This window comes from Stigmatopora argus, chromosome 14 (genome assembly GCF_051989625.1).
Source record: "Stigmatopora argus isolate UIUO_Sarg chromosome 14, RoL_Sarg_1.0, whole genome shotgun sequence".
NCBI lineage: Eukaryota > Metazoa > Chordata > Actinopteri > Syngnathiformes > Syngnathidae > Stigmatopora > Stigmatopora argus.
In genome coordinates this window covers 13,684,099-13,711,282 of record NC_135400.1, presented here as the reverse complement: position 1 = coordinate 13,711,282, position 27,184 = coordinate 13,684,099, and the positions used below count along the sequence as shown (strand labels likewise).

The following is a 27,184-nucleotide window of genomic DNA, read 5'->3' as shown; positions in this document are numbered from 1 at the left end:
TGACTGCCATGCGGGCAGTTGTGGTTCGAATCCCAGTTGGGAATATTTTTTCCCTTAAATCGAAACAACCTTGTGTAGTCAAGACTTTCCAATAATGACAAAGTAAAGTGTGGCCACTTCATGGTGTAGAGGTTTGTTCACCTGACTGCCATGCGGGCAGTTGTGGTTCGAATCCCAGGTAGGAATCATTTTCCCCTTAAATAGAAACAGCCATGTGTAGTCAAGACTTTCCAATAATGACCAAGTTAAGTGTGGCTACTTCATGGTGCAGAGGTTTGTTCACCTGACTGCCATGCGGGCAGTTGTGGTTCGAATCCCAGTTGGGAATATTTTTTCCCTTAAATAGAAACAACCTTGTGTAGTCAAGACTTTCCAATAATGACAAAGTAAAGTGTGGCCACTTCATGGTGTAGAGGTTTGTTCACCTGACTGCCATGCGGGCAGTTGTGGTTCGAATCCCAGGTAGGAATCCTTTTTCCCTTAAATAGAAACAACCTTGTGTAGTCAAGACTTTCCAATAATGACAAAGTAAAGTGTGGCTGCTTCATGGTGTAGAGGTTTGTTCACCTGACTGCCGTGTGGGCAGGCAGGGTTCGTATCTCGGTGGACGATGACCCATTTTGCCATTAAAAAAGACTGTCATTCAGTCTTTCCTTAAATAAAAGCACCAAATGACCATGTATAGACGGGCCGCCTCATGGTGTAGTGGGTCAATCACCTGCCTGCCATGTGGGAGGCGAGGGTTCATGTCCCGGTGTCGCCAGTCAACGACCGTATGGTGTCGCCAGTCAGCCGAACCTCTACACCATGAAGTAGCCACACTTAGCTTTGTTATTATTGGAAAGTCTTGACTACACATGGTTGTTTCTATTTAAGGGAAAAATGATTCCTACCTGGGATTCGAACCACACCTGCCGACATGGCAGTCAGGTGACCAAACCTCTACACTATGAAGTGGCCACACTTTACTTTGTCTTTATTGGAAAGTATTGACTACACCAGGTTGTTTCTATTTAAGGGAAACATGATGCCCAAATGATTATTTATCAATTACTGATTCAAAACAATTTGTCAGCAACCAGTTTTACTATAAATACAATAAGATGAATCAATTATACTATTATTGCATATTTGAAATTCAGGGGTGTGCCTTAGATATTTTTATCCTGGGCTATAAAATAAACACAACTTAATAATAATATATATTTTTAAATGAAATACAATGCCGAGTTGCCCCTATTACAAGCGCAAATGAGTTTGCAGGTAAAATTCCACTTCCGAAATGAGCTTTCTTCGATCTTAACGCATGCCGAAATGAGGAAAGAGGAAGGAACTAAATGTTGAGTAAGTGGAATTCACCCATTTCCATCACCTCGTGCCCAGAATCATGAGATCATTCACAGCGAGTCCGCAGACATGGTGCTATTGTTTTGCCTTTCCCTGGTTTCCCTCACCTTCTTACAAGCCAAAGGTACGTGCTTGACTTCTGCACCCTTATTCCATATCCTAAAAAAATGGTCATTTCCTTGCCTCAGGTATGACGGAAGCCTGGAGCTGTCTCACACAACCCAGTCAACTTATTTGGCGAGAGCCGGGACAGGCCACCGAGATCCAATGCATCGTCCATCGCAGCTGTTCCTCGCAAGGACTGCATTACCGGTGGTTTGTTTTCCAAAACAGGAGCTATGGGCCGCTAGATGTGAGCCACCACAACCGTCACAAATACAAACTACAAGGGTCTACTTTACAACTGATGAACCTGAAACCCAACGACAGCGGGATTTACTATTGTGCCGCCACGTCGCCGGAAAAACAAACGCCGGGGGCGCAACACGTAGGGTTGGGAACGACTCTTGTTGTAAAGGGTAAGGTACTTACATATTGTATAGTGCTATTAGGAATATATTCTACACCTCAATTAGTCACTTTTTGGCTGCGAACGTAACTTTTAAATATAAAGGTATCATGAAAAATGATTTTTAATGCATTTTATAATCTAAAAAATACAATAAACTGAAGTCCAGATGACTTAACATGTTAGAATTGAAACCACTTAAATCCAGGTTAGTTATAATGGTTTGTTTTTAAACATAAATCTATGTATTTTTCCATTAACATGAAAGTTAAATTATCTTTATTATATGTGTATCTACATACAACATTTTCAGGTTAGGAAATGCCTCAATGGGAACATTTTGTTTCATGATACCAAAAAACGCACCAAAAAAAATAATCAAATAACCTCATAATGTGAATACACTAAACTGTGTTTTATTCTAAAATTGGTTCTTTTTTTAAAAAACCCTAATAGTCACACCATGATGCATCATTTAAATAGTTTCATGTTTTTAAGATCATGAATTAAATACAGTTAGTAACAACCCACCCCACAGTGCGCAAAAATCACCTCATTGGAAGATATTCATAAGAGTGAAAAAATGTGGCAACCAACCCCACTCTCCCCTATTTTGAACTACCACAATGAAAAACTGTTGATTAATTTGATTTAGAATTGAAAACACTAAAGTCCAGGTTAGTTAAAATGGTGTTTTTAAACATTAAGCTATGTATTTTTCCATCAACATGAAAGTTCAATGGGTTGATGTAAAATGTTCAAATTTTCAAAATCAGGGAAGTTTTCTTGTGATTACAGAAAAGATGAAGTTCAATGTGGTTCATATTCTATTGTGCTTAACGTTTGTCATCTTGGCCATCTACAACTTGGTAACGGTGACTTTGATCGTACAAAAAAAGGTACCAACAAGTCACGCACCCAAACCTGTTTCCTATTTGACATGCTACAACAAATATGCACTTTGACACTACGTGTACATTTCAGTATGGCCTTAATATCTGCAACTGCAGGCGGAGACACAAAAGTAGCAAAGTAGGTACTTTTTTTCCTATTGTCATTTTGGGGATTTTGTGGGAACAACATTGAGTGTCGATCTAAATAATAAAAAAAAAAACAGAAGCGGAAACGTTTGTTATGCAAGTTTTCAAGCAATGGCATAAGATCTTGCTAAACAAGCCTGTCTTTGGTGAAACGTAGAAAAACGCAGACAAAAGAAAATTCCGCAATGTTCTACAAGAGATGCACCACAAACGGGAAGTGAAGAGAAACAAAGAGGGAAACCTGGCTTCGGCGGAGGTAACTTTGCGTGTCGATTCAAGTCTGCCGCTTATGCGCGTTATGGTAATGAGATTTTTGCGGCATCTATTTGGCAGGCGACCACGACAGCGTCGGATGGCGAACCAGATGACATCTATCAAAATGTGCATTAAAAGGAGCTCTAAAAAATTGGAAAAAGCCATTTCTTGGACAGGAAGCAGTCACAATTTTCCCAAAGTAGAGACTTTTTGTGACTATCCTTCCATCTCAATAGGAATTTTTTATCCAGTCCATCATGGCATTCTAAAAATAAAACCGCCGCAGAATTGTGATATATTTATACAAGTCGTGTTCAAGCCTACACTTGTACAAATTCAGAATAACACGCCCTATGAATCCTTAATTTTTGCTAAATGTCATTTTCTGGGAATGACTGCACAGACAACGAAGCCGAAGATGTAAATAGTGACTTATTTTTTAATAAAAGATTAAACCCAACTTGTGCTTGTCATTTGGTCAGACAGTTGATCATTAGACATGTCAAACAAGGCACATTAGATTGTACAGTATTACAGTCTGTTTAAACAGGCAATGAATGATCAAGTTTCAGGGCCATTGACATCCATAGAGGTTCAATCCATTTCAAACAGGAGGATATTTTGTATTCCTCTTCCTCCTCATAACAACTCCAAAATGACTAGGTACAAACAGACAAGTCATCTAATTGGTCCTGCATGTCACATGAAGGCAAACAGACTTAAGCGTAGAAAAACAAGCACCGGAGATAACCTGTTAATTTAAACAGATTCCAAAAAGAGGCGATTAAAGGGCAAGTTAGAGCAGAGGGGAGTTTCTTTTCTTTCATTTTAGCATTAGCATGTTTACTCAATGTCGTATTAATTTACTACATTATCTAAGCTCACGTGCTAATAATTTATGCCAACAGAGGCCACATGTTTTGTTTCAAATTTTAGCATTAGCATGTTTACTCAATTTAGTATTAATTTACTACATTATCTACCCTCACGTGCTAATCATTTATGCTAGCAGAGGCCACATGTTTTGTTTCAAATTTTAGCATTAGTATGTTTACTCAATTTAGTATTACTTTACTACATTATCTAAGATCACATGCTAATCATTTATGCTAGCAGAGGACACAAGATTTGTTTCAAATTTTAGCATTAGCATGTCTACTCAATTTAGTATTAATATACTACATTATCGAAACTCATGCGCTAATCATTTAAGCTAGCAGAGGACACACGTTCGCTAGCCAACTGTTTCCCGTTTCCCCTCCAAACATCTTTATTGACATTTGTGTCAATAAACCTTAACTCTAACCCTTAAAACTTAAAATCCAGCCCGCTATTACTGTTTGACATGTCGGTGAATTAACTCTTAGTTCTCCCCGATACAAACAGTTGCACAGTTAGTACCATATCGGGTCCACTTCCGATACTAGTAACACTAACCCTATCAACACGAATAGGAATGTTCAAAGTCTAACAATTCCCAATTTGAAGTGGACGCAATCTTCCTGCAACCTAAAGGCAAACAAAACAATCCTCAAAGCAATCCCATCACACTTTAGCACACTTATCCTGCAATACTTCGAGTGTATTAATAATCCATTATATTATGCACGACAGATAGTAACTTGAGAACCAATTTTACATCTTCCTGCTTTGAAAGCACAACCTGAAAGTCAGGCATTAAAGAATGGTTTATGCTCGACTGCACTCGTGTTTTAACTGCATAATCCAAGAGTGTTTGGTCCTGAACTCATTAAGATGACTAATAAGACAACTGGTTTCACTCTGGTAAAAGTCAATATGTACACTACAAACCTTCCCTTGAATGTTTTGCTTCACCTTACTAAAATTGTTGGAAATGCTTCAGCTTAAAATAACACGCGGCGCTTTGTTTCTAGCTGTCAATATACTTGCTGTCCACAGTGTGACTGTTCCGTATGGAAAAGGGTCTCCACGCCAGAACTTGGATGGCGGCGACACACATGGGCAAAACACACACCAAGTAGAACATGACACTGTGGAGGTTCTCCAGGGCACTGCGAATGACAAACTTGAATGTGAGTGCAATTGGAGAAAAATAAATGGACTAACAGGTTTTAAACCGGAGACAACACTTAGTATAATTGCACCAAGTATTTAACTATGCAAATTGCTCGTTTTATACAGCCCTGATAAGGTTTTAAGAAAAAAAATAACAACTTACAATTGCAGACATTGCGAGAAACTTTTTTTTCAAGTCTCCTAATTGTAAATATTGCCATTTTTTATTTCCGGTTAAAAGATTTTTTTCTGAATTGAACTAAAGTCAAGTAAAAAATGTAATATTCTGTAATTACCTTGCGTTTACGTGCTTCCCAGGGTCCTTTAGCTCTTCATAACCAAACTGGTTTAGTATGTTAATCACCAACATCGGTGCCAATGACTGAGCAGGTTTGGTAAACAGAGCGTTGGTCCCAAACACCATGGAAGAAATGGGGGTACTACAAATACACCAGAATAAGTCAAGATCATTAACTTCCATAGTGCAATTGAAGGTTCCACTAAAAACAATGAATGACATTTTATAGTAAGTTCCACCAAAGTCCAAAATATCAGCCCGTTTTTATTTTAACTTTGGCAATCATCAACATGTTTACATAACCAAAGTTGAAGAAAAATGACAGGGGCCTTTCGAAAAGGTGACTCCAGATTGACAACATTTTTTCAAACCATTGTAACAGATAAAAGAATATTCCAACGTGTTCAATTGTTGAAAAAGCAAAAACAATACCTACCATACCTGTCAACCTCGGCCAATCCCTCCCCTTATTAATGATTGCAACTGCACTTTTTAAGCGATTAAAAAAACGTACATTTACTTACATAGGGCACATAAAAGTCTAAAAAATGTCTCCAAAGTGGACGCGTGCCCATTGCCCAATCATTATGCACTAAATTCAAGATTCTGTAGATGTGTTTGTATGACGCAGACAGCTTGACTATCTGGGTACATTGCTTGCTGACACGCTATATTTATTCAGTGAAAAGGCAGACGAAAGCATGACAATATTACCAGTCGACGATGATTTTTTTCGTCTGCTAGCAGTGATCGAGACGATCCGGATTAGAGCCGAAATAGGTCAAACGAGACCAGTTTTTAGAATAAGAAAAACGTATTTCAATAAAAATCTGTACAAAAGTTGTTATACGGCGTACACAATTTGAGACGATCAATTTTTTTTTATAAAATATGGGAAAAAATTGTTTTTAATTGCATTTTGGTATTTAGTTTTTTACTAGGTCTACAATGTCTTCTGTGTCTTGTGTCCGTCTTGCTACCACAACCAAGAAATTTCCCGAATACGGAATGAAATAAAGTTCTAACATAACCTAACCTATGCAAAACTAAAGCGTTTCCGAAGCAGTCTCGTTTACCTGCGCTTGTATTTTTGCATGTCACTGTCAATGATATCGGCCAGCGGCAAGCTGAACAGACTGAAGGAAGCTTGCACCATCACCCTGGAAAAAAAAAAGACAAACGCTGTCATTTTCTCAAATTTATGAAGATAAAAAAAGCCTTGAAACCTGGTCGAATCTCTTACATGCTCAGAGTGAGGAATAACGCCAGGATTCGATAGTTGTGACGACCGAGGGCGAGGATAAAAATCCCCATAAAGACCTCCAGGTAGAAGCTGTACAGGATTATTCTGTAGTAGCCCACGCTGTGAAGAAGTCTGTTACAGCTCAACACCAACAGCTGAAACGGACGGAAAGCCGTTAGGATTTGAACCGGTGAAAATACAAGGCTTCACGATCGGCGAGTACCTGAGGACAAATAAATCCAGCGCCGTACATGACGCTCCTAGCTAGTGAAGAAAGCACATTGGGAGGAATCAGGTGCTCGGCAAATATGAGAGTAAAATTACTAAAAAAAGCCAGCATGAAAACCTGGAAAAAGTTCATGAGGACAAAAAGTCGGAAGTCCCTGTTCATGAAGATTTGCCACATGAGCGTCTTCACCCCGGGCGAGGAAAACTTGGAATCGCCGTCGTCCGAGTCGACGGAACCCTCGGACGATTTGTCGTCGAACTGGCTCTGGCTGTGGAGGCCCGTGTAAATCATGCAGACGCAGCTCAAGATGGCCACCATGACGTTGAAGGCCTGGAAGGAGGCAAAGTCCTCCATGTTTTTGGACAGCATGCCGCAAAAGAGGACGCTCGAGGAACCGATCATGGACGCCACCTAGGAAATCAAAAATGAAATGGATTGACCCCCAAAAAACAACAGGATTGCTCCATAAAAACAGAGGGTTAGCTAAAAATGCTAGCATGAAAGTGCATTTTCCAACGTCACCTGGCTATACTTGATGAGTCTCAGCCGATTTTGATGGTGGTTGGAAATCTCAGCAAAGAGTGCGCACTGAGCTAGCAGTACAAACGTGAGCAGGCCGTCGAAGGCGCACAACGCCACCATCAGGTGAAGTCCGCTCAACCAGTCGCCGGGAGCGTACGACCTCCACGGGAACCAGGCGATGAGAAAGGCCAATGAGTAGAGCGGGGCGCCGTATAAGATGGAGAGGCGGCGCTGAGAGCAACACGGCACCTTGGAGTTGTCTTGCAGGTAACCAAAGAGAGGATCGTTGATGGCGTTCCAAAGCATGTACACCACCTGCGAAAAGTCGGGACGGTCTTAGCTTCCACATCAAACTTTCAAAATTTTCAGGTTATGCCTCAATGGGAACATTTTGTCTCATGATACAAAAAAGGCACCTCATAATGTGAATACACTTTAAACTGTATTTCATTCTAAAATTGGTTCTTTAAAAAAAAAAAAAAAAAAAACTAACACCATGATGCATTATTTTCATAGTTTCATGTTTTTAAGATCATGAATTAAATACAGTTAGTAACAACCCTCTCCACAGTGCGTAAAAATCACCTCCTTGGAAGATATTCACAAGAGTGAAAAATGTGGCAAACAACCCCGCTCTCCCCTATTTTGAACTACCACAATGAAAAAATGTGGATTAATTTGATTATTTGTAAATTATTTGACAAGTCTGGGGTAAAGAATATGTAACATATCAGCAATAACAAACGTATTAACAGAACATTGCAATACTCACTTGCGATTGGTGAAAAGCGCCCTCGGATATCTGGTACTTGTTGATGAAGAGCTTCACATAGTAGAAGCTGAAGATGTTGTTGATCATGGAAGCCCCCAAAGTGGTCATGGCATAAGCCAAAGCCGCGGGGTTGAGTCCAAGGTTGACCAAATATCGTGGCAGTTTCATTACGCTTCGCACACCTTTTACCTCCGCGGCCATGACAGGCCCAGGTAAAGCTCTCCAAAATGTCGAGGAGGAGTCAAACTTACCTTTGCTTGAGCATTTTCTAGTCCTAAATAGTAGTTAAAAGTGACTGAAATTGCGTCGTGCGTTCGCGAATGCGCGTATCAAGTGTTGCTACACTCGAGGAGAGTTTACTAATGATCAACATTGCAAATCTGAGCCGCAGTTTTGTCAAGAAGTCACCGCTTCAATTTGGCTAGCATTTCATTGGTCAGACCAGTTTGACGTGTTCTATTTCCGGGCTGGTCCTAATGGAAATAGATGCCATATGTATAATGCTAGATTGTCTGACGTGCGCTGTGAGCCAAGGAAGCTTGAGGTTGTCACTCAGGGGCCATTTTGTGCCTGGGATATACGATAAGCATTACATACACTTGGATAGGTGGAATGGAAAGTTTACTTTGAAACAGTTTGATAATGTTTCAACTGTAAATTTATTTCACATTTGAACATTTTCAATTTCCAATCTTAATTATAGCCACTTAATAATACGCGTTGTTATAAACAAAACTGTTTATAAATCAAGAAATCAGTAAATTAAATGTATACATATATTTTAGGATACACATAGTAACCTTACTTCCGTGCAAGATGGCCGCCAGTTATGTCTACGCCTAAATATCTAGCCTTCATATTTTATTACCGAAGGCGTGTTATATTCATTTTCACTTTTAGAACTTTTAAAAATAAACATTTTATATTACAACTATAATTGAAAATCGGACTTTATTTAATAGTGCTTTCCCCATTTCCCTGATTAATCTACCGGGATATAAATGATTAAAATGCTTCAGAGTGAAGTTTTAAAGTTTCTTTTCTCTTTATGTTGCCCCCTGGCGGTGGTTGTTGTTTTCTCGCGATGTGCCACGTGGCTATTATCAACACAAGGGGAGGTTTTCTAGCGGCGGTGGAGTTTTGGCAGCGACACACAGAGAAAAGAAATCACTTTGCCACCTGATAACAACAGGTAGCTGGCTCGTAAAAATGCTTACCGAGGGGATCCTGGAGGAAGATTTGGAAAAAAATGACGACTCGTGGTGCGTTCAAAGGAATCTCGAAAACGGTAAGAGCTGCCCTACCCTAAAATGCAATCGTTTTCTATTTGGGCCACATTTTACATCGAAAAATGTCATAAAAGTAGAAACACAAATGTGTATTTTACCTCCCCCTATCTAGTGAGAGAGCGTTCACCTCATTGGCGGCGATAAGCGTCCGATAATTTTCAAATTTCCCACATTAAAATTCAATTGGTCGTCTATTGCCGTCAATGGCAGTAAAACATGAATTAGTAAAAATATTTTCCTATTTCATATTAGCCACCTGCGATTTTCTTACATTTAACATTAAACATATTATAAAAGCAATCAAAACATCGAACAAACTTGTTAAATCACATTCTCCTTTTACAATGTTGCCTCCTTTTTACGATGATGTCACAGTCACGATATACTGTGAACATTATAATCCTCAGGGTGGATTTATTCTATAGCATTAGTTATAGTATCTAGGTGACCTGATCAGTGTACAGATTGTTGGTAGGCAGATTTGGATTTAAAACAAGGGTCAAACATGTATGACCTAGGGTTCACCTGTTTTTTTGTTGTTGTTTATACGCCATGTTTGGGAAAAGATCTCCATTTGGCCGCCAAACTGGGCAAAACCCTTCTGGACCGCAACCGCGAGCTGGAGCAGGCGTTGCAGCAGATTTACGCCACCAACCAAGAACAGCTGCTGGAAATAGAGGTGACACACACACACACACACACAAACATAAACACACTGACAGGATGTCTACAGTGGCGATGACGTCTTTAGTTTTGGCCATGGTGAATAAACCCACTTTCCTGTTTGGGGCGCGTCAGTATCTGGCCAAGCAAGTGGAGTTGTTGCGTCGCATGAACGAGCAGCACGCCAAAGTTTACGAACAGCTGGACGTGTCCGCCAGGGATTTGGAGAAGGCCAATAAGAAACTGGTGCAGGATGAACATCTGGCAAAGAAGAAGATCAACAGGTGAGTACAAAAAATGTTCTCCAAGGAACACGACTCATTGCGTGGGTCTTTCCAGCTTGGCCGAGTCCATCGACGAACTTCTAATGCAAGTGGAGGGTCTTCAAAATAAAGTCGAAGCACTGACGTCGGTCCAGTCCGAGCAAAACGAGCAAGAAAAACGAAGAAACCTCAGCGCAAGTGCCAGCGTTTCTTGTCTTAAAGAACTGTACAAGTTGAGGCATGACAGGTATGTAAAGTGATATCTTCCTTTTTAGTTAGATTAATTGATATCAACATTTGTTTATTCACTTTTTTTATGATTAGTATTCAATAATTGTATCTGTCCCTGAATTTGATGGGCTGAGAAAGAGTGCCAAAATGTTAAAAAAAAAATAAGTGTAATGTATAAAAAAAAAAAATTAAGTATTAGCTCTTTAATACACAAATTATAACTTTTTTTTTACACTTACAGGGCGCTCATTCAACTCAGTGTCGTTAAGAGTGGTACTTCATAACCTGTTATTATTCATTTTAAATTCCACTAATTTAGTTTTTATTGACCTACCGATTTAAAATGTACTTAAGTCATATAAAAAACAAAAAAAACATTTTTAAATATCCCTACAATAATGGCTAATATTTTTTTAAGTAACCACTTGCCCTACAAAGGGTTAAAATATCTAAAATTTCTACTTTTTATGTCCACTGCAGTGAACATGTGTTGAATAAAAATGGAAATAAGAATTAAAATATTCAACTAAATGCTGAAATAATAACATTTAAATATAATATATATGTTTATATAAAAACATACCTGGATTTTCCATTTTGTCTCCATTCAGGTGTGTCCTCAACGATAGTAGAAATCCTGACGGAATGTGGTCGCCAAAGAAATGCATCTCGTATGGAGACCCCGAAGAGGAACGCCAGGTCCTTCTCGGCTCCATCCGAACTCTCGCCAACCAATTGGCGGCGGAGAAAAGTCGTCGGGAGGCGGCGGAAACCGAGAGCCGGTCGACGGCCGAGGACAAGCGAGGCTTGGAGACACGGCTCCAATCGCTGGCGGCTTGTCGGGACAGGCAGTCGGAGCTGCAGGTCCAAGTGGAACGGCTCAGGATCCTTTGGCGCGCCGACTGCGCTAACAGGTTAGCATTGGAAAAAGAGGACAAAATATTACATCGCAATCCAGAAGACAAGCAGATTTCCCCCCCCAGTTTTTTGGGGGGGATTATCATTAGGCTGATGTATATTTTGCCATTTGAGAACAGAAAGAAACAGAATTAAATGGAAAGAAGGGAGGTAAACTTGATTTTATCTTCTGCCCTGATCTTATCCGACGCAGGAAACCTGTCCAACTACTTCACCCTGACGCCGTGCTCTTCAACACAGACGACAAGCCCGAAGTGGATGGAGACGAGTCGGAGGAGGAGGACAAGCGGGAGAACGCCGCTGCCGATGATGATCACGCTCAGATGTGCGTGCGGCGGGCGGAAGTGGTGAAGCGGCGGGGCGTCTTGCTGCTCAATGAGGTGGACGCACAGTACGGCGCGCTGCAGGTTGGAACAATGGACCCTCAAATAACATCTCTTATTTTTACAACTAGGAAACAGGGCAAGAAACTATTTTGGGTTATAGAAGCAAATTAAGCTAGCATCAATGCAGAAAATAAAAATTCTGAGTCTTTTTGAAAAAATAGGGAAGGTGTGGCTTATTTTGAGAGTCCAAATTTTTTAAATGTGTATTATTATTTGCTGTATTTTCAAATAGGTTGTTTTAAGGCATTTATAAATGTAAAGACAAAAGAAAGAAATACGTACTCCGAAGTTGATAAAAAAAAAACTGCATATAATTATGCATATAATAATAGGAGTCGAATTTCTTTAAACTGGGAGGACAGGCTGCAACTCATCTTTCAATGCCAGTGTGGCCGCAAGATGTCCAATTTATTTTGCCTGGGAAGGTTGTCAGCAATCTTTTGACTTTTACTGTCACTCTCTCATGTTCAATATTACCGTTTTTTTTTTTAAACTATGAGTCGTACCTGAGTACCTGCCCAAAAATGCACAAATATTAGGAAAAAAGTACCAAAAGGTCCCTGTTAATGTAACATTTAGTATTTTTCATAACTAAAGCCTAAAAAAACAGCATAACAGGCTTTTGCTGGTCAAAGAGCGGAGAAAAAAATCCCACTTGAGTATTGTTCGCCTGCCAAAGTATGAAAACAAGTGCGACTTATAATCCTGAAAATACAATGGCAGCCAATAAGTCTGCTACAAAAGGGTGAATATTTACCGACATGTTTTTGTTTTCTTTTTGTAGCTGAAATATGACGCTCTTCTCCAGAGATGTCAGCAGGCAAATGGGGGGCTCAGCCACAAATCCGTCCAAACGCCTCGCGGCCCTCGAGACCCTGCGCTGGTCCCAGACCAACCCGAGTACAAAATCCTCTTCGAGGAGATCTTCACCTGCATCCGGAAGACCAAAGAAGACCTGCACGACAACAAGTTTGTGAGGGGCGCTTCAGCCTTGTGATTGTGATTACAAGCCTTCAAATGCTACTTTGCTTTTTAGTCTCTCAGCACTGATTCCTATTTTTTTGTCTGTTTCTTTACTTGAAATTTCAACAATATTCCTTCTCTCACTGCCAACGTTTCCCTGTCCAATGGCGGCTATATTTTAAAACAAGTGTTGAGGTTTTATTCGCTTTTTACAAAATTGCAACTGGTATTGACGTTAAAAAAGCGTTGCAATATGTAGCTGCTAATCTACAAGTATTTGTCCCATGCTTAAGAGTTTAAATCTGGCATGTGGGATTTATGTGCAAAGAAATGTTGGAATGTTGTAATAGGATGAAAAAATATCAGTTGATTGTGATTATTAGCTTATTGTATTGTGGGTTTTTTTGTACACTGAGACTTTGGAAAGAGGGCGAATGGGCGCTTGGCACTTTTATGTATTTTTGGAATATTTTTTATTTATGTTTTTGTTGCTCAGTGGATTGCAATGAAATGACACTTGTGATTAACATCACATGTGCAAAATATTTAAAAAGTGTTTATCAAACCTGGTCTGCTTTTTAAGCATGCTATACTTTGCATATTGTCTTTTTCTGCAGCGCAATGTCGCCGTCTATCGATGCACTGCTGAAAAACAGCAAAAAAAAGTTTTAATTTGAAATTTCAGATAAAAATTTAAAGTGCTGTTTTTTTGTCTTTTTTTAATACAATGATTATGGATGCAAAATTTTGATTGATACTTTCTACACAAAGAAAATGGTCTATTGTGTATCAAATAAAATACCCCCTCAAAATTAAATGTCACTCATGGCGTAGTGGTAAACTCATCCATGTATCACCTGAAATTAGATACAATGAATTAGAATGTCATTAAAATAACAGCGATATCAATATTTAAATTATAGGATTAAAACAAACTTTAAAATAGGATAGCTTAAGGGAATCAAATGCTAAATAAATTTTGGGCAAAAAATGCAACCATATATTTAAAAAAACTAACAATGAATTAAAATAAAATGGCCAAATGTATCTACTTTAGCGATGAATTAATATAACAACCGCTTAAAAGGGACTTAAAGGAAAATAATTTCAAATATAAGCCGCTAAGTTAAAAGTAAAATGAATGAACCTATGTCGGTCAAGGCAAAACTGAAACACGTGGCCACAACATATTTTATTGTGAATATATTTTACAAACCCTACAGTCAAAAATTGACCGTCCACAGCACGCCGCTCAACACGATGAGCAGCGCGCCCGTCGCCATCATCAGCATCCACAGCGCCATCACAGGCCAACTCCGGGGGTGCCGTCGAGATTTCAGGTACTGCTCCACGGAATCGGCCAGGCTGTAAGATTTCGGACAGAAGTCCAGTTCTCTCCGGGCCTTGTCGATCTTGAAAGTGTGGCTCACTGCTATGTTCCTCACCTGCGCAAAACACAAACACGGGCGTAAATGGCGAGCTCTCTCGAGATAAGACTCTATTTTGGCTCGGGAGCAGCTCATGTTTTAATCACGAGGATCATCATCGATCGCGCGGCCGGGCGGCAGCTGTCTGACGGAACGAGCTGCAGGTGCGGCGCCCCGTGCGGACTCAGATTTGGTTTCGGGCTCATCACGCATTCATGAGGAGGACCTTTCCAGACGTCCGCTCGATTTGCCGGGAAAACTGCGGAGTTGAACTAATTTTCTCCCATTGATGACGGAAGATGTCCAATTCGTCAGAACTGGGAGCTGGCTAATTTAAAATTAAATGTTTTATGGCGTCAAATGAGCGAAGGTAACGGACATACTTGATAGAGTTTAAGTCTGGGGAAAATGTCAAAAATTCTGTAACATCTAAAATATTAGAACACTTCATAGAGAAGTCATGCAATGTTAAAATCTAATGAATTTAAGAGCCATAAGATTAAATTAAATGCCTATTTAGACAATTAACTACGTTGGGAAAAACCCTGCATTTGGAGTGCTGTAGTTCTCCAAACAAATCAAGTTTTTTTTTATTATTTATTAAAAAAATATATATATATATTTTCTGTCCCTTATAATTATTTGTATTATTATTTTCAATATTCATCCATAATCATTTTTTTTTATATCCTGCAAATAAAATCTTTATTTTTCATTCACTATATGATTTGCTACTTATTATTACACTTTTACTGATATTTCTTCAGTATAACGTTATTCATGAACATGATAAAAGGCTTCTACATTTTAATCGTATGCCTGTGAAGCTCTTTGGGGTCTTTTTTTTTAATGATTAAGATATGTATAGTAAATGAAATTGACTTGAATGTGTGCAGAGAGCTCATTATAAAAGCCTCCCCTTAATGAGGTGTGTCCTCATTGCAGCAGGACAAGAATTGTTACAAGTGTAATGTGAATCCGTCACCACCAGACACACTTTCAAGCAGGCAGATAAGCATTGACACTTCATTAGTTGTACCAATAGAGCCCCACCATGCTCCCTTTAATTACCGCAGCTCACTTACTTTGCATTCTGAATAGGAAAGGAGTGAAGAAAAGAGATAATTACTTCACTTCTGGTGAACAGGAGTGGCACCTCTATCACAGGTCGGAGAAATATGTGCAAATATTCCACCAGGACGGCTGAAAAGAAAAGAGAAGTCACGTCAAAGCATGTAAGAATAGATTAATCCGTAACATAAGAATCAATATGGCACCTGCTGAATAGACGAGAGAAACTGGCAGGTTTATCACGGGTCTGCTGTGGCCTAATATCTCAAACTGCAAGAAAAACAACAAACCATGAATCATCAGGAGGATTTGATTTAAAAAATAAAAAAAATCTCAACAGGCTGCTCACATTTTCAATGTGTCTATTTCTGTTATCGTCAACAATCTGTCCTTCAGCTGCCCATTTGGGAAAATGGATTTAAAAAACAGGCTCATTTTTAGCAAAAGGAGCCAAAGAATAAAAGTATTGTCGATGTAGTTCTAACAGCAGTATTCCCCAAAAAATAAATAAAGGAATAACCATTGCCAGTGGAAAAAAAAACTTAAATAAGGTATCATTTATGCCACAGAAAAAAATATTTCCACTTACTATAGGCGTTAACCACTCAAAGAGATTCACTGAAACGCCATCGTTGATGAAATAGGCCTTTCCACTCTATTGAAACAAAAAAATACATATATACATCATTAAAAAATATGAAATAAGAGCTAAAATTTGATATAGTAGTACAATACATTTGAGTACACACTAGGGCTTCCGCGATTAATCATGAAACTAACAACTAATCTATCATCCAATGAATGAACTACTAAAAAAATAAAAACTCTTTGTTTATATTTATTGTTTGAAGAAAGCAGGCTGATTTATCTTGTAGTTTTTGATTTGGAAAAATATGATACAATTACAGTAATACCTCGTTTATAGCGGTTAAGACAAGGGTGTCAGACTCGGGTTGGTTCGCGGACCGCTTTAACGTCAACTTGATTTCACGTGGGCCGGACCATTTTAGATATAATATTTAGATTTTTTTTATAAATGGATTAAAAGAACTGGATTAAAAGCCCTGAATATTCAGTTTTTTAATAGATCTAAAACAATGTTTATTTTAGCTTTTTTAAAATATATTTTTAGATTTTACAAAATGATTTTTGAACTAAAAACACAGAAAAAATGGATTAAAAAATTACAATTATTGATTTAAAAGGGGGAAAATCAGGAAATGTAATATACATCTATACTCTTCATTTTAATTTGATTCTAAAACAGAAAGTCGGCACTCATGATTTACTTTCCTGGGCCACACAAAATGATGCGGCGGGCCAGATTTGGCCCCCGGGCCGCCACTTTGACACATGTGGGTTAAGAGGTTCCAATGTGTTAACAGTACTTTAAAGATGAACACTGCCCCCTAGTGGCCAGTAAGATACTCTCCCTCATTTTATGTTTGTATTATTATTCCTACACGGTCATTTTTTCACATATATTTGGCGGATCAAAACCACGATGTACATAATATTCACAGTATAACTTTTTCATTAAACCGTATATGTCAGCCAATTAGTAAACGAATTGGCGATTAGTTGAAGAAATAATCGATTACGGCAGCTCTAGTACGAACTTACGGCGATGGCGTTCTTGCGGATGGTGAGCGCCTCTGCGGCCAGCGTGTGGGCTAACACCAGGTTATCCACGTGGACCCAATTCATCCGGGCTCGCCGATCGCCAAATCGGAAACTGAACAAACGGCGCTCCACGTTGACCTTTCCGGGCGACAAAACTCAATTCGTAATCTGAAACGAATTGGACGTCTCTGGCTGTCGATGCCAGTCAATTATTTAAAACCCACAGAGGAGGAACACAAAAGGACAAAAACTATTCAATTCAAATGCAACACATGGATGTGATTAAAAAGTCAAGTTTCTTAGCCTTGACTAACAATAAAGTAGTAGCTCTACATTCCCGCAGAGAAAACGCAGGAAGAAAGGCGGAGTGTAATTGGAGAGGGGCATCAATATTGCACGAGTCGGCCGGTGCTAAGACATTCCGCCGGAACGCGTCGTGGGTTAAATATGCGTCTGCGTTACTCACCATTACTCTGTGTAGGTGTCGGCGCTCTTCGGGGCCGTAGATGCCGCAAGGCCGCAAGACACAAGTTCTTAGGAAATCCCCGCCTACACAGAGCACAAAAACACAGGATTTTTATCCATTAAGTATTCATTCATTCTCGTTGTCTGTGTTTTGATTCTGTCGCAGACCGTGTTGTTCTAAAATTGATTTTTTTTTCGGCCTCTCTAAGTATCCGACGTATATCACCACAAAATGAAGAGATGAATTTTGAAGCTAGTTCCAAAAGTGTCAAGTGTGTCTAATCTAATGTAACATGAGAAAAAAATAATGGTGGTAAAAAGTATCTTTTTTTTTTTTTGAATTTATTGCCCAGACCTAACAAAATATAAATTAATAGTGTAAACCTGGTTATGCATGGAGACATGATTAAAAAAAAGTGTTTTAGTGAAATTGCAACATTTTAAAAACATATATTTTTTGCCCTGACAGTGATGTTGGCTGTGTGGATATTTTTGTTTTCCTAAATCATAATAAAAATTAGGAAAAATTAAATAAAATTCTAAAATTGATTTTTTTTTGGCCACTAAGTATTCTATGTATATAACCACAAAATGAAGAGATTAATTTTGAAGTTAGTTCCAAAAGTGTCAAGTGTGTTTAATCTAATGTAACATGAGGAAAAAAAATGTAGGCAAAAAGTACATAGTAGTAAGTTTTATTTTTATTTTTTTTTATTGCCCAGACCTAACAAAATATAAATTAATAGTGTAAACCTGGTTATGCATTGTGACATGATTTTTTAAAAAGTATTTTAGTGAAGTTGCAACATTTAAAAAATATTTTTTTGCCCTTTCAGTGATGCTGGCTGTGTGGATATTTTTGTTTTCCTAAATCATAATAAAAATTAGGAAAAATTAAATAAAAACACATCATTTTCAAAGAGGCAACCTATAATTTTTATACCAGAATCTCAACTAAACAAACCCACATTTGACCCAGACAAGTCCATTTTTCTAAATCCAAATGAATAAAATTCTCCTTAATTAGACTTTTTATGACATTGGTGTAGCATAGCGAGTTTTTTTTCCCTTTTCTGGCTTAGTAGAGTAAACGCCGAAGACTACTTAACATGCTTTTCGTGAAATTCTAAGGTCGACACATCAGGGCGAAAAAAACGAACTCCCTAGCGCTGCCGCACGACTTTTAACCCTCCGTCTATAATGAGAAAGCTCTAAGCTTAATTGAATATATAAGGAGGCAGCTGCCGATATGGTGTCGGGTCACAAGGCGGGCGAGGAGGGAGGCCTCGCACCTGTTCACGGCAAAGTGATGGATAACCAACATAAGCGGAATTCTTACGGAAACACTTTCCTGCTCATATTCCCATATTTTCTTGCATATTAGCCGCCTCCGCGTATAAGCCACAGCCTTAAAACCGTTCAATTTTACAATGTCTCTTCTTTTTTTAGCGTTTTATTTGTTTATCTGTTTCTCTATTTTGAAATAAATGACCGTATCAGCCGGATTGTCTTGCGTTATGGCGATTTGTGGGTCAAGTGTAATTTATGCGCATATAAGCCGTAGCCTGGATTCAGTCATCATTTTTTAGCAACAAAAACAGCGTTTATGTGAGAAAATATGGTAGTCAAAACCCCAAATTTGGCTAAATTTAAATAGTCATCTGAAAATTAAAATGAAAGAAGAGTTTAACATGAAGATTGTGTACCTTTGAGGTGGCATCCGTTGGCAGAAAGGACCATTTGCTCTGCTATAGCTTTGGTTCGCGAGTAATGATCGATATGCTGAAATGTACAAAAATGCACTGGTAAGAACATATTTTGATTGGAATAATAGCGAGGCCTCACGGACTTGGTCAGGGGGGACGTGGGTGACGGAGTCCTCGTCGCCATCCTCGATGGGTTCCCCCGCAAACACCGCGTTGGTGGTGCTGGTGTACACAAGCCGGGCGATGCTCCTTTCTTTGCACACTGAAAGAAATGTCATGTGTTCCAATTGTAAATGGTCATTGGTATGTTACTTTTTGTGAACAGGTTCTCACCATTTATGACGTTTTTGGTCCCGCCCACGTTGACTGACTCCACGTGCTCCTTTCTCAACTGTTAACAAATACGACAGGAAATATGACTTTAAACCAGCGCTGCCACAGAAATTAATCTAATTTTTCAAATATTGACTATTTTATTTGATTTTTAAATTTTTAATGAGAAATGAATTAGGATATTTTTTTACTTTGGGTCAATTTAAAAAATCTTTGATTTATATTCTTATTTATTTACGAAAAAATATTTATATAGCCGGAGTTTCTGTTTTGTTAACAGCCTGTTTTTTTATCCATTTTATTATGGTTACTTAAACGTATGTTTTTTCTTGGTTTCTGATCAAATAAAAAATTGCCCGCCCAAAAATGCTTAATTCTTTTTTTTTTTCATCTTCATTGTGTATTGTTTTGCTAGAGCGACTTATACTCGGGTGCCAAAAATCTGGTATATTTGCTCCCCAAAAAATAATAAAATAAAATACTATTGTATTTATATTACATCTTTTTATAGCAGTTTTTGCTTCCCGTGCTCATTTACGGCGAAAATGCCCACAGTAATATATAAGTAAATAAAGTGAATTATACATGAGCCGGTTAGTCATTGATTAACAATCGCAGTATCCGAATCAAGTTGAAAGAAAACGGTAAAGACGACCAGGTAACATTTACCTGTTCCGGCCCAGACATGCCGTAAGATGCCGCGTGAAACACGCAGTCAATGCCGTCGCAAACGTCGAAGAGGGCCGAATAATCCCGGATGTCGGTCTTTGAGAACAAGAGAGGTGTGGCAAGTAAAAAAAGTCAGAGCTCTTAGTTATCGTCCAGTACCTGAGAGAAGAGTGCCCCGTCGGGGATGTCCCACGACGGTTTATCGGTGTCCAATAGGACGACAGCCATCCCTTGGGCGGCCAGCGCCCTCCCCAGCCTGAAGCCAAAGTATCCCCCGCCTCCGGTCACCACCACTTTCCCCGTGGAGGAGCCTCGTCGGTCCACGTGGGGTCCGCCGGGCCGGTGTCGTGGGTCCGGGGGTTCGCGGTCCGGCCGGGACGGGCGGGCGAAAGTGGAAAGGTGGCGTGGGGTCGGACTGCCGGACTGGAGGCGGCATAGCGATACGCTGTGGCTTGGGAGCTGCTTCACCTGGCACAAGGAGGCGCCGCTTTTCCTCATGTTGGAACTGCACAGCTCCATCGATGTTCTGGATAGGATGGAAATCAAGCCTTTCACTGATTTTGACTGCTACTGTCTGCAATTGATTACATTTGCATACTAAAAAATAAACATACCCTCTGCTGATCCTTATATTTTAGTTTTTTGGGGTTCAAGCCATTTTAAGTGAAGCGGTGTAGGAATATGGTGACATAAAAATCCTACCTTTAACCAGAAGCATCAGATTATTTAGTGTAAAAGTGTCATATTTTGGTATTATTATCTTAAAATACAGTAGTATGTGTTTGCTTGTTTTTTAATTCATGCAAAATTTAGTATGGATTGCGTCTTTACAATTTTTCTAGCATTAGCAAAAATGTATGTGCATTGAATAATGAATAATTTTGTGGAGTGCTTAACAGTAAATATATAACAAATTATAATAGATAATAAATTAGCAATAAACTAGTGCATGTTACCATTATCTAAAATTACAGGGATAATCCATCATCGATTGGTGTTTTTTTCATATACAAAAACCAGCAAAATAAAACGAAAATACATAAATATGCATCATTGTTACTAATACATCACCGCATAATTCCACAATTGAACAAGCATGTCATGACTATATCTTAAAAAAACTAGGTCAACCAATCAAATCTTCTATTTTCAAAGGGCTTACCTCTTTGTTATTGCAGTGGTCCAGTTGCATCCATTTTACAGTTTTTCCAAGTGACCTCAAAAGCAGCCACAGCGTCTTGTGCAGTCACCTGTCAAGCGCACACCTCCACCTGCGCATACGGCTACCGTAATGCATGACGGCTGAGAGCAGCTTCTTTCCGAGTGTCCTTTTCTGTGGGTTGGACATCCTCTGCTTGGTTTGACGGCGGTAGACGTCCTATCTGTTTCCAGATAAATCAGATGTTTACAAATATGTAAATTTGATAGATTAGAAGGGAAATCCCCTGCATCAAAATATATTAAAAAAATTAAAAGGGGAATATTTACATAGTCTTATTTTTGATTTGAATAATACAAAAGGGTCAAAAATAAATGTAAAAGGGTTCACCTTTTGTTTTAATTAGTTTTAAACTATGTATAAAATGAGGAATATATACGGTTTACTTGAATAAAAATAACATGTAAAAAAGAACATATTTATGATTAATCCTTTACATCCACATATTAGAAATGGATAATCAAAATAAATGAAAAAGTAGTTTTGTTCATAGACATTGAATTCATTCAAACTGAGACGGCTAGCTATGAATGGTCATCTTTCGATAGCATTGATGACGCTAGACGTCTAATCTCGCCAACGACTTAAGTAAAAGGGTTAATTTGACGAGTAGGTAGCCTCATATATATTATGCACGTTATCTAAAAGTATACAAAAGCCCGACGCTAATCAACGGACAGTGCGCTCCCACACCGAGCGACTAAGAGGCGCCTTTGGCGATGACGCCAAAGTTCAAACTGTTAAATCATGTAAAAGTGACGGCAGCAGAACTCTCTTCTCGCCGGCTTTGTTGGCCGAGAGGATGTAATGGGAGCCGTCATGTTTCATTTAAGAGCCGGCGAACCCAATAACCTCAGCTGACTCTGGAACTCAGGAAAGCACTCAAGCAAGCGTCCCGCCGTCCATCCATCAAGTCGTCTACATTCCTGTCTCCTACTACCGATACGCACACGTATACTCGATGCATATCAATCTTGAGGAATCACATACCTTCAGTTGTTCTTCCTCCAAATATGTCCGTTACCTTAGCTCTTGGTGATGGATGCTGGGGTGTGTGTGAGTGAATGACACTCAATAAATGATGTCTTCCACGCTCATCAGTCAATCAGAGGGGGGGAGAATGTAACCTTGTCTAACCCGCCAAGCAAGCAAAGATGGAGGAAGATACTTGAGGACATGCTGCGTCTCAAACTCCATTGGAAACAAGTCTGAAAGTAGAAAATGAAATCCTTCAGATATTTTTTTTTAATTGACACTCTACAATGTGTCATTTTTAGTTGCAGGGGGCGCCACATAACAACAATGGCCGTTAAAGTGAAATAAGAGCTGGTCCTCGATTGAAGGGTTGTGTTCTGCAAGATGTATGAACTCAAATTTGCAAAAAATGTCAAAGGTGGAAGTAGATTTGTGTTCTCAAAAGCAGCATTCAGGGTGGATTCTCGATGATGTTGAGACAAAATGACAGCAGAGGATAGCCGGAGGAGAAATTGTGACAGATATAGTGCCACGAAAAGCTGTCAAAAACAAAAAGGGGGCACCGCTGTGTGAGAAACACGTCGTGAATGACAAACTCAGGCACACGGGTGGAATAAAAAAAAAAGGTTGCTCCCCTTACATTAGTTAAGATTAAATTTGTCAGAAAGCAAACGAGAAAACGTAATAAAAATAATATTCTATTTATAGGACAGCTAATCCATGAACTAAAACATTGGCGCTGCAGTTCGTGGAGAAGCAAAGCAGCCCCAGAACGTGATTGCTGGCATAACTTTTGTTGTTATTGTTCAAATGCTGTGATTTTATGTCAATAAAAGATCACCTACTAAAAGGTTAAATGTTTTTTTTCTCTATTAACTGGTTTCAATTGAACAAAAATGGAAGGAATGTGCCGCATGGTGTATTTTAGGTGCATATGACTAATTAAAGTGGATTAGTCATTTCATTTCATGCTCATTTCAGTCAAGACGGGGGCTTGCGTTTCTGCACTGTGAAGAGGATTTCCAGCTAAATCAATTAGCTAGGACACTGAGAGCGAGTGTGCGAGGGAATGACGCCGCATAGCAGCACTAAATGGGACACGGTGGAAGACAAGTGACATAAAAAGATGCGCAACTATGCTTGAGTTAGGAGATTGCATCACCCAGAGAGGGATTTCAAATATTCTGTAACGGAGTAGCGCCACCTTTGTGAGGATAAGCAGGATGGAAAATGAATGAATAAGGCAAAACCTTGGAGAATGTGAGCCCAGGCTTTCAATATTCATCACCTGCAAAATCAATAGCTGCGAGGATGCTCGAGTTGCACAAGGAGAAGAAAAGGCAACAGAAGCTTCGACTTGCATGATAAGCATTTGGTGGATCTCGTTAAAGGGAAAAAAATTGAATTTATTGAGATACGGGAAAGTATATATAGGGCGCTGTGTGATTTATGGGAAAACAACAGCAGTGTTTTTTTTTGCACTTTTAGCTTCAAATAACGTTTAGAGAAATGGTGCAGTTTTGACCTACTTTATTTTTGCACATTTAAAGCAATATTTATCAATTAGAAATAGATTGAATATTTAGTGATAGGGCTACACTTGAAAATGTTATAGTATTAGTTCATGCGTATTTTCTAATTTTAAATAAAAAAATGCAAATGTCAACTATTTATTCTTGTTAAATCTCAGATCTCATTTTCAAAGCTTAATGTTCATTTTAACACTACACCTAAATGTCAAAGTTAATTATAAATGTAAATGTTCTATCTAAATAAGAATTTTAAATATGAATTAAATCTAAACTCTGAAGATTCATTTTAATGTTAATAATGTTTTGCCCTGAACTTTTTTTATTATCCTGCATTGAGACCTAATTATGAAAGACCATCCTATTTTTATTTATTATTATTATTATTTAATTGAACTTTTACCACCAGATCTGTTTTATTTCAGGTTTTTTTGTATGTACAATGTGGTACAAATCAAGGTTAAATCTAAATGCAGTCTCAATTGCAGTTCAATAGAAATCTGAATTAACGCTACATATTAATCTCAGATCTCAAAATAAATCTCAGATCTCAAGGTCGAATAATACAAATGTATCTAAATGTTAAACCAAAAAAGGTTTTGCTTTAAAAAAAAACAGTTTAAGTTGGGTCTATGACTTTTGAGTTAAGGGCTAAAATGTGACTTAAATTCATGACAAAACACTTGAATCCCAATGTGGTTGTGTAAAACCAACAAAAAGAGGCAATAAACGATGAGTCAGAATGTGACGCAACCTCTGGGTGTCATTCATTTCCCTCTCCGTCCCTGCTGTAAATGACAGATGTGTCATGCGGGAAGCAGACAAAAAGTACTCAGACACGCGACGCTTGCCATCAAACTGTCAACGCTCTTGTGGGTGTCGAGCAATGATGTCGGAGAAACGATCTTCAGCTCACCTTTATGAAAAGAACGGACGTAGGATGTCGCGCCGTCGTCTTGGCCGTGGATGACTGCCGGCGGCGGGCTGCCGTTATAGACTGAAAAGCCAGACAAATATGAATATTAGGAACAAAGGAGTACTTGCACAAACAACATAGTGGACTATTTACTGTGTCTGATATACTAAGTGCACTCACTCATTTTAATGATCGAGTCAACACTGATTACCATATTTATTCGAGTATAACGCGCACCCATAATTTTTGACCAAAAATTGACATGCATTTTTTTTTCCTGACAATACATTTATTCACAACATATGGTACGGAAACCTAGTAAAACAAACTACCGGTATGAACACAATTCTCAAACGGAATTTACAATTTGAAATCCTTAATGTCGAATTCATCTACATAATATTTAAAATTGTTCAAAGTCTGATTCGGGGTGAGCACCGACCAATAGAACAGGCTATCGCGCCCCATCTGGTGGACAAAGACAGGTTATTACGTCTCCCATTATACATAACGGTTGCGGAGGGGACTTTTTTCACCAGCAGAGGGCAGTGTTTCACCGAGATGAACCCGAACTTTGCTTCAGTTTTTTGGCCCAAAATTTTGCGCGTTATACTCGAATAAATACGGTAGTTTTCGAAGGCCTTTTGGCGGCAGGCAAATAGTTAAATAGCTCTCGTCTATCTGGCAACCGCCCGTACTGTTCTCTCATGTATCCCTTCCCAAGCGGGCGATCAAAAATAACAAGGGAGGCCTATCAGGAAAGACATTCATCCCCTGGTTGAAATAAACACTAGGGGTGGGTGAGCAGAAATAAACATGGCCCGGTCAGCCGAGTTGGTGTGCTGGAAAGACCGTGAGACCGCCCACGGATCCACCTCCTTCGGATCCCGGTACCGAAACAGCGCAAGACCCAAAAGTCAGAAGTTGGGCAGTGGCTGAAAGATAAAATAGGTGCACAGGAAAGAGTCAAGATTAATATTTAGAGATAAAAGCTTACAGATTCTTCTGGCGAAGAGACGTCAAGGTTTCCTCTGCAAGGTCTCGCATATCCTGGTTTGTGGACGCTGCAGGGAAGGAAAGCCTTTGCTGGGATTTTGTATCCTCGTTGCGCTTGTGGAGGATTTGGCCTTTAAATAAAAATGTTATTTTTTTCACAGAAAATCGTTGATAGAATGCTGTGTACAGTTTTGCCTTGAGATACAAACCGCCATTCTGGGCAGGCAAGCTTTTGTTTTAACTTGCAAGCCCAAAACACGAGCAAATATTTGCGAATAGAGAACAAAAAATAAAATATTTTAAATTGTTTTCGTCCACTCCGTGATCGATAAAGTTTACTTCAAAAGATAGAGAAGAACATGTTCGCCTAGCTTGATGCTAACAATGCAAAAAGACAATGACAAAATCACATTTAGTTGCTGTTTTTAGAATTTTTAAAGCTCCAACTTTAAAAACATTTCTCATAATATTGTTTAAAACCAACAATCAATTATATTACCGTATCTTAACTTGCATTTTGGAGAGGAACAACTTACAGTATTCTTCTTTGTGTCCGCTTGGCAGTATTAAGACTACCTACTGCCGCCGAGTGGTCAAATCTGGAAGCACGAGGAATGGAATCATAGCAATCTGTTTTGACTGAAGTACAAATATGTTAACATTTTATTCACATTGCGCAGAACTTTAATACCGAGCAATAAAAACAGTCGAGTGTATTAGAGACGTGAGTAATGTTTAAAATTGGAATTGAATCCCTGCTTAGATTATTAAAATGCATTTTAATAGCTGATTTGTGTGTATTTTAGGCCTCCATCTGAATGCCTGGGACTGTTTTGGAATCTGTCAGTGGCGATACGTCGCATTAGGCAGACTATCAGGAAGCCTCGTCAGGCCCAACTGGTCAAGCCTTCTCCGAGGCTTCCTGACAAATAGCATTATCGTCACCATATGCGCATGCATATAAGAGGGAGGAGAAGGGCCTTGGAAAAGGACGAATAGCATACAAATATTTGCTAGATTTTTTGCGTTGGCTGATACTGTCACTAAATTGGAACTGCGGTTCAGTGGGAATCTCAGTTAAATATCTTTTACTGTAGTATTTTCAGACACACTTTAAATAAGGATAAATTAGAGAAGGAAAATCCACATTGTATTTCGAATGGCTTTTCCACCAGAAGTGACATTTTAAATCACTTTACAGATGTGAAACTTTCTTTTACTCAAAAAAAAGAGTCACACAGTTTGTCAGTGACACACAATCAGTTTCCTGATTTTATTCAGTGATAAATAA

General features: G+C 38.9%; 4 protein-coding genes and 1 long non-coding RNA gene across 9 annotated transcripts; 3 read left to right on the top strand and 2 right to left on the bottom strand.

Moving 5' to 3' along the window:
* Positions 1–1,415: 1,415 nt before the first annotated feature.
* LOC144088117 (immunoglobulin superfamily member 6) lies at positions 1,416–3,610 on the top strand. The gene is made up of 6 exons (XM_077618375.1): positions 1,416–1,471; positions 1,536–1,865; positions 2,654–2,754; positions 2,840–2,887; positions 3,053–3,151; positions 3,229–3,610. The coding sequence occupies exons 1-6, from the start codon at positions 1,417–1,419 to the stop codon at positions 3,283–3,285; spliced, it is 690 nt and encodes a 229-aa protein (XP_077474501.1). The 5' UTR covers position 1,416; the 3' UTR covers positions 3,286–3,610.
* mfsd13al (major facilitator superfamily domain containing 13a-like) lies at positions 3,572–11,656 on the bottom strand. 3 transcript variants are annotated; one of them, XM_077618369.1, is made up of 10 exons: positions 11,281–11,656; positions 10,317–10,464; positions 10,066–10,207; positions 8,252–8,525; positions 7,480–7,794; positions 6,952–7,368; positions 6,729–6,883; positions 6,562–6,645; positions 5,484–5,627; positions 3,572–5,183 (listed from the first exon to the last, which is right to left on the bottom strand). In XM_077618369.1, the coding sequence occupies exons 1-10, from the start codon at positions 11,302–11,304 to the stop codon at positions 5,042–5,044; spliced, it is 1,845 nt and encodes a 614-aa protein (XP_077474495.1). In that variant the 5' UTR covers positions 11,305–11,656; the 3' UTR covers positions 3,572–5,041. The 3 variants fall into 3 exon arrangements, with proteins under 3 accessions (XP_077474495.1, XP_077474497.1, XP_077474496.1); XM_077618371.1 differs by lacking the exon at positions 8,252–8,525 and having other exon boundaries at positions 7,480–7,639; positions 7,729–7,794; XM_077618370.1 differs by having other exon boundaries at positions 10,066–10,204.
* Positions 11,343–13,667, top strand: LOC144088311 (cerebellar degeneration-related protein 2-like). The gene is made up of 3 exons (XM_077618644.1): positions 11,343–11,561; positions 11,735–12,022; positions 12,786–13,667. Exons 1-3 carry the CDS (start codon positions 11,343–11,345, stop codon positions 12,996–12,998), a joined length of 720 nt encoding a protein of 239 aa, XP_077474770.1. The 3' UTR covers positions 12,999–13,667.
* sdr42e2 (short chain dehydrogenase/reductase family 42E, member 2) lies at positions 13,439–26,466 on the bottom strand. 3 transcript variants are annotated; one of them, XM_077618373.1, is made up of 17 exons: positions 26,408–26,466; positions 25,895–26,024; positions 24,898–24,978; positions 22,502–22,685; positions 21,421–21,640; positions 20,418–20,784; positions 20,259–20,354; positions 19,590–19,647; positions 19,400–19,518; positions 19,257–19,332; positions 17,552–17,634; positions 17,086–17,223; positions 16,052–16,117; positions 15,669–15,732; positions 15,521–15,594; positions 14,186–14,409; positions 13,439–13,821 (listed from the first exon to the last, which is right to left on the bottom strand). In XM_077618373.1, the coding sequence occupies exons 6-16, from the start codon at positions 20,775–20,777 to the stop codon at positions 14,188–14,190; spliced, it is 1,356 nt and encodes a 451-aa protein (XP_077474499.1). In that variant the 5' UTR covers positions 20,778–20,784; positions 21,421–21,640; positions 22,502–22,685; positions 24,898–24,978; positions 25,895–26,024; positions 26,408–26,466; the 3' UTR covers positions 13,439–13,821; positions 14,186–14,187. The 3 variants fall into 3 exon arrangements, with proteins under 3 accessions (XP_077474499.1, XP_077474498.1, XP_077474500.1); XM_077618372.1 differs by lacking the exon at positions 13,439–13,821 and having other exon boundaries at positions 14,133–14,409; XM_077618374.1 differs by lacking the exons at positions 13,439–13,821; positions 22,502–22,685; positions 24,898–24,978; positions 25,895–26,024; positions 26,408–26,466 and having other exon boundaries at positions 14,133–14,409; positions 21,421–21,735.
* On the top strand, positions 25,807–27,029 carry LOC144088118 (uncharacterized). Its single transcript, XR_013304812.1, has 2 exons — positions 25,807–26,617; positions 26,700–27,029. It is a non-coding gene; the product is annotated as an uncharacterized LOC144088118 (long non-coding RNA).
* Positions 27,030–27,184: the final 155 nt, after the last annotated feature.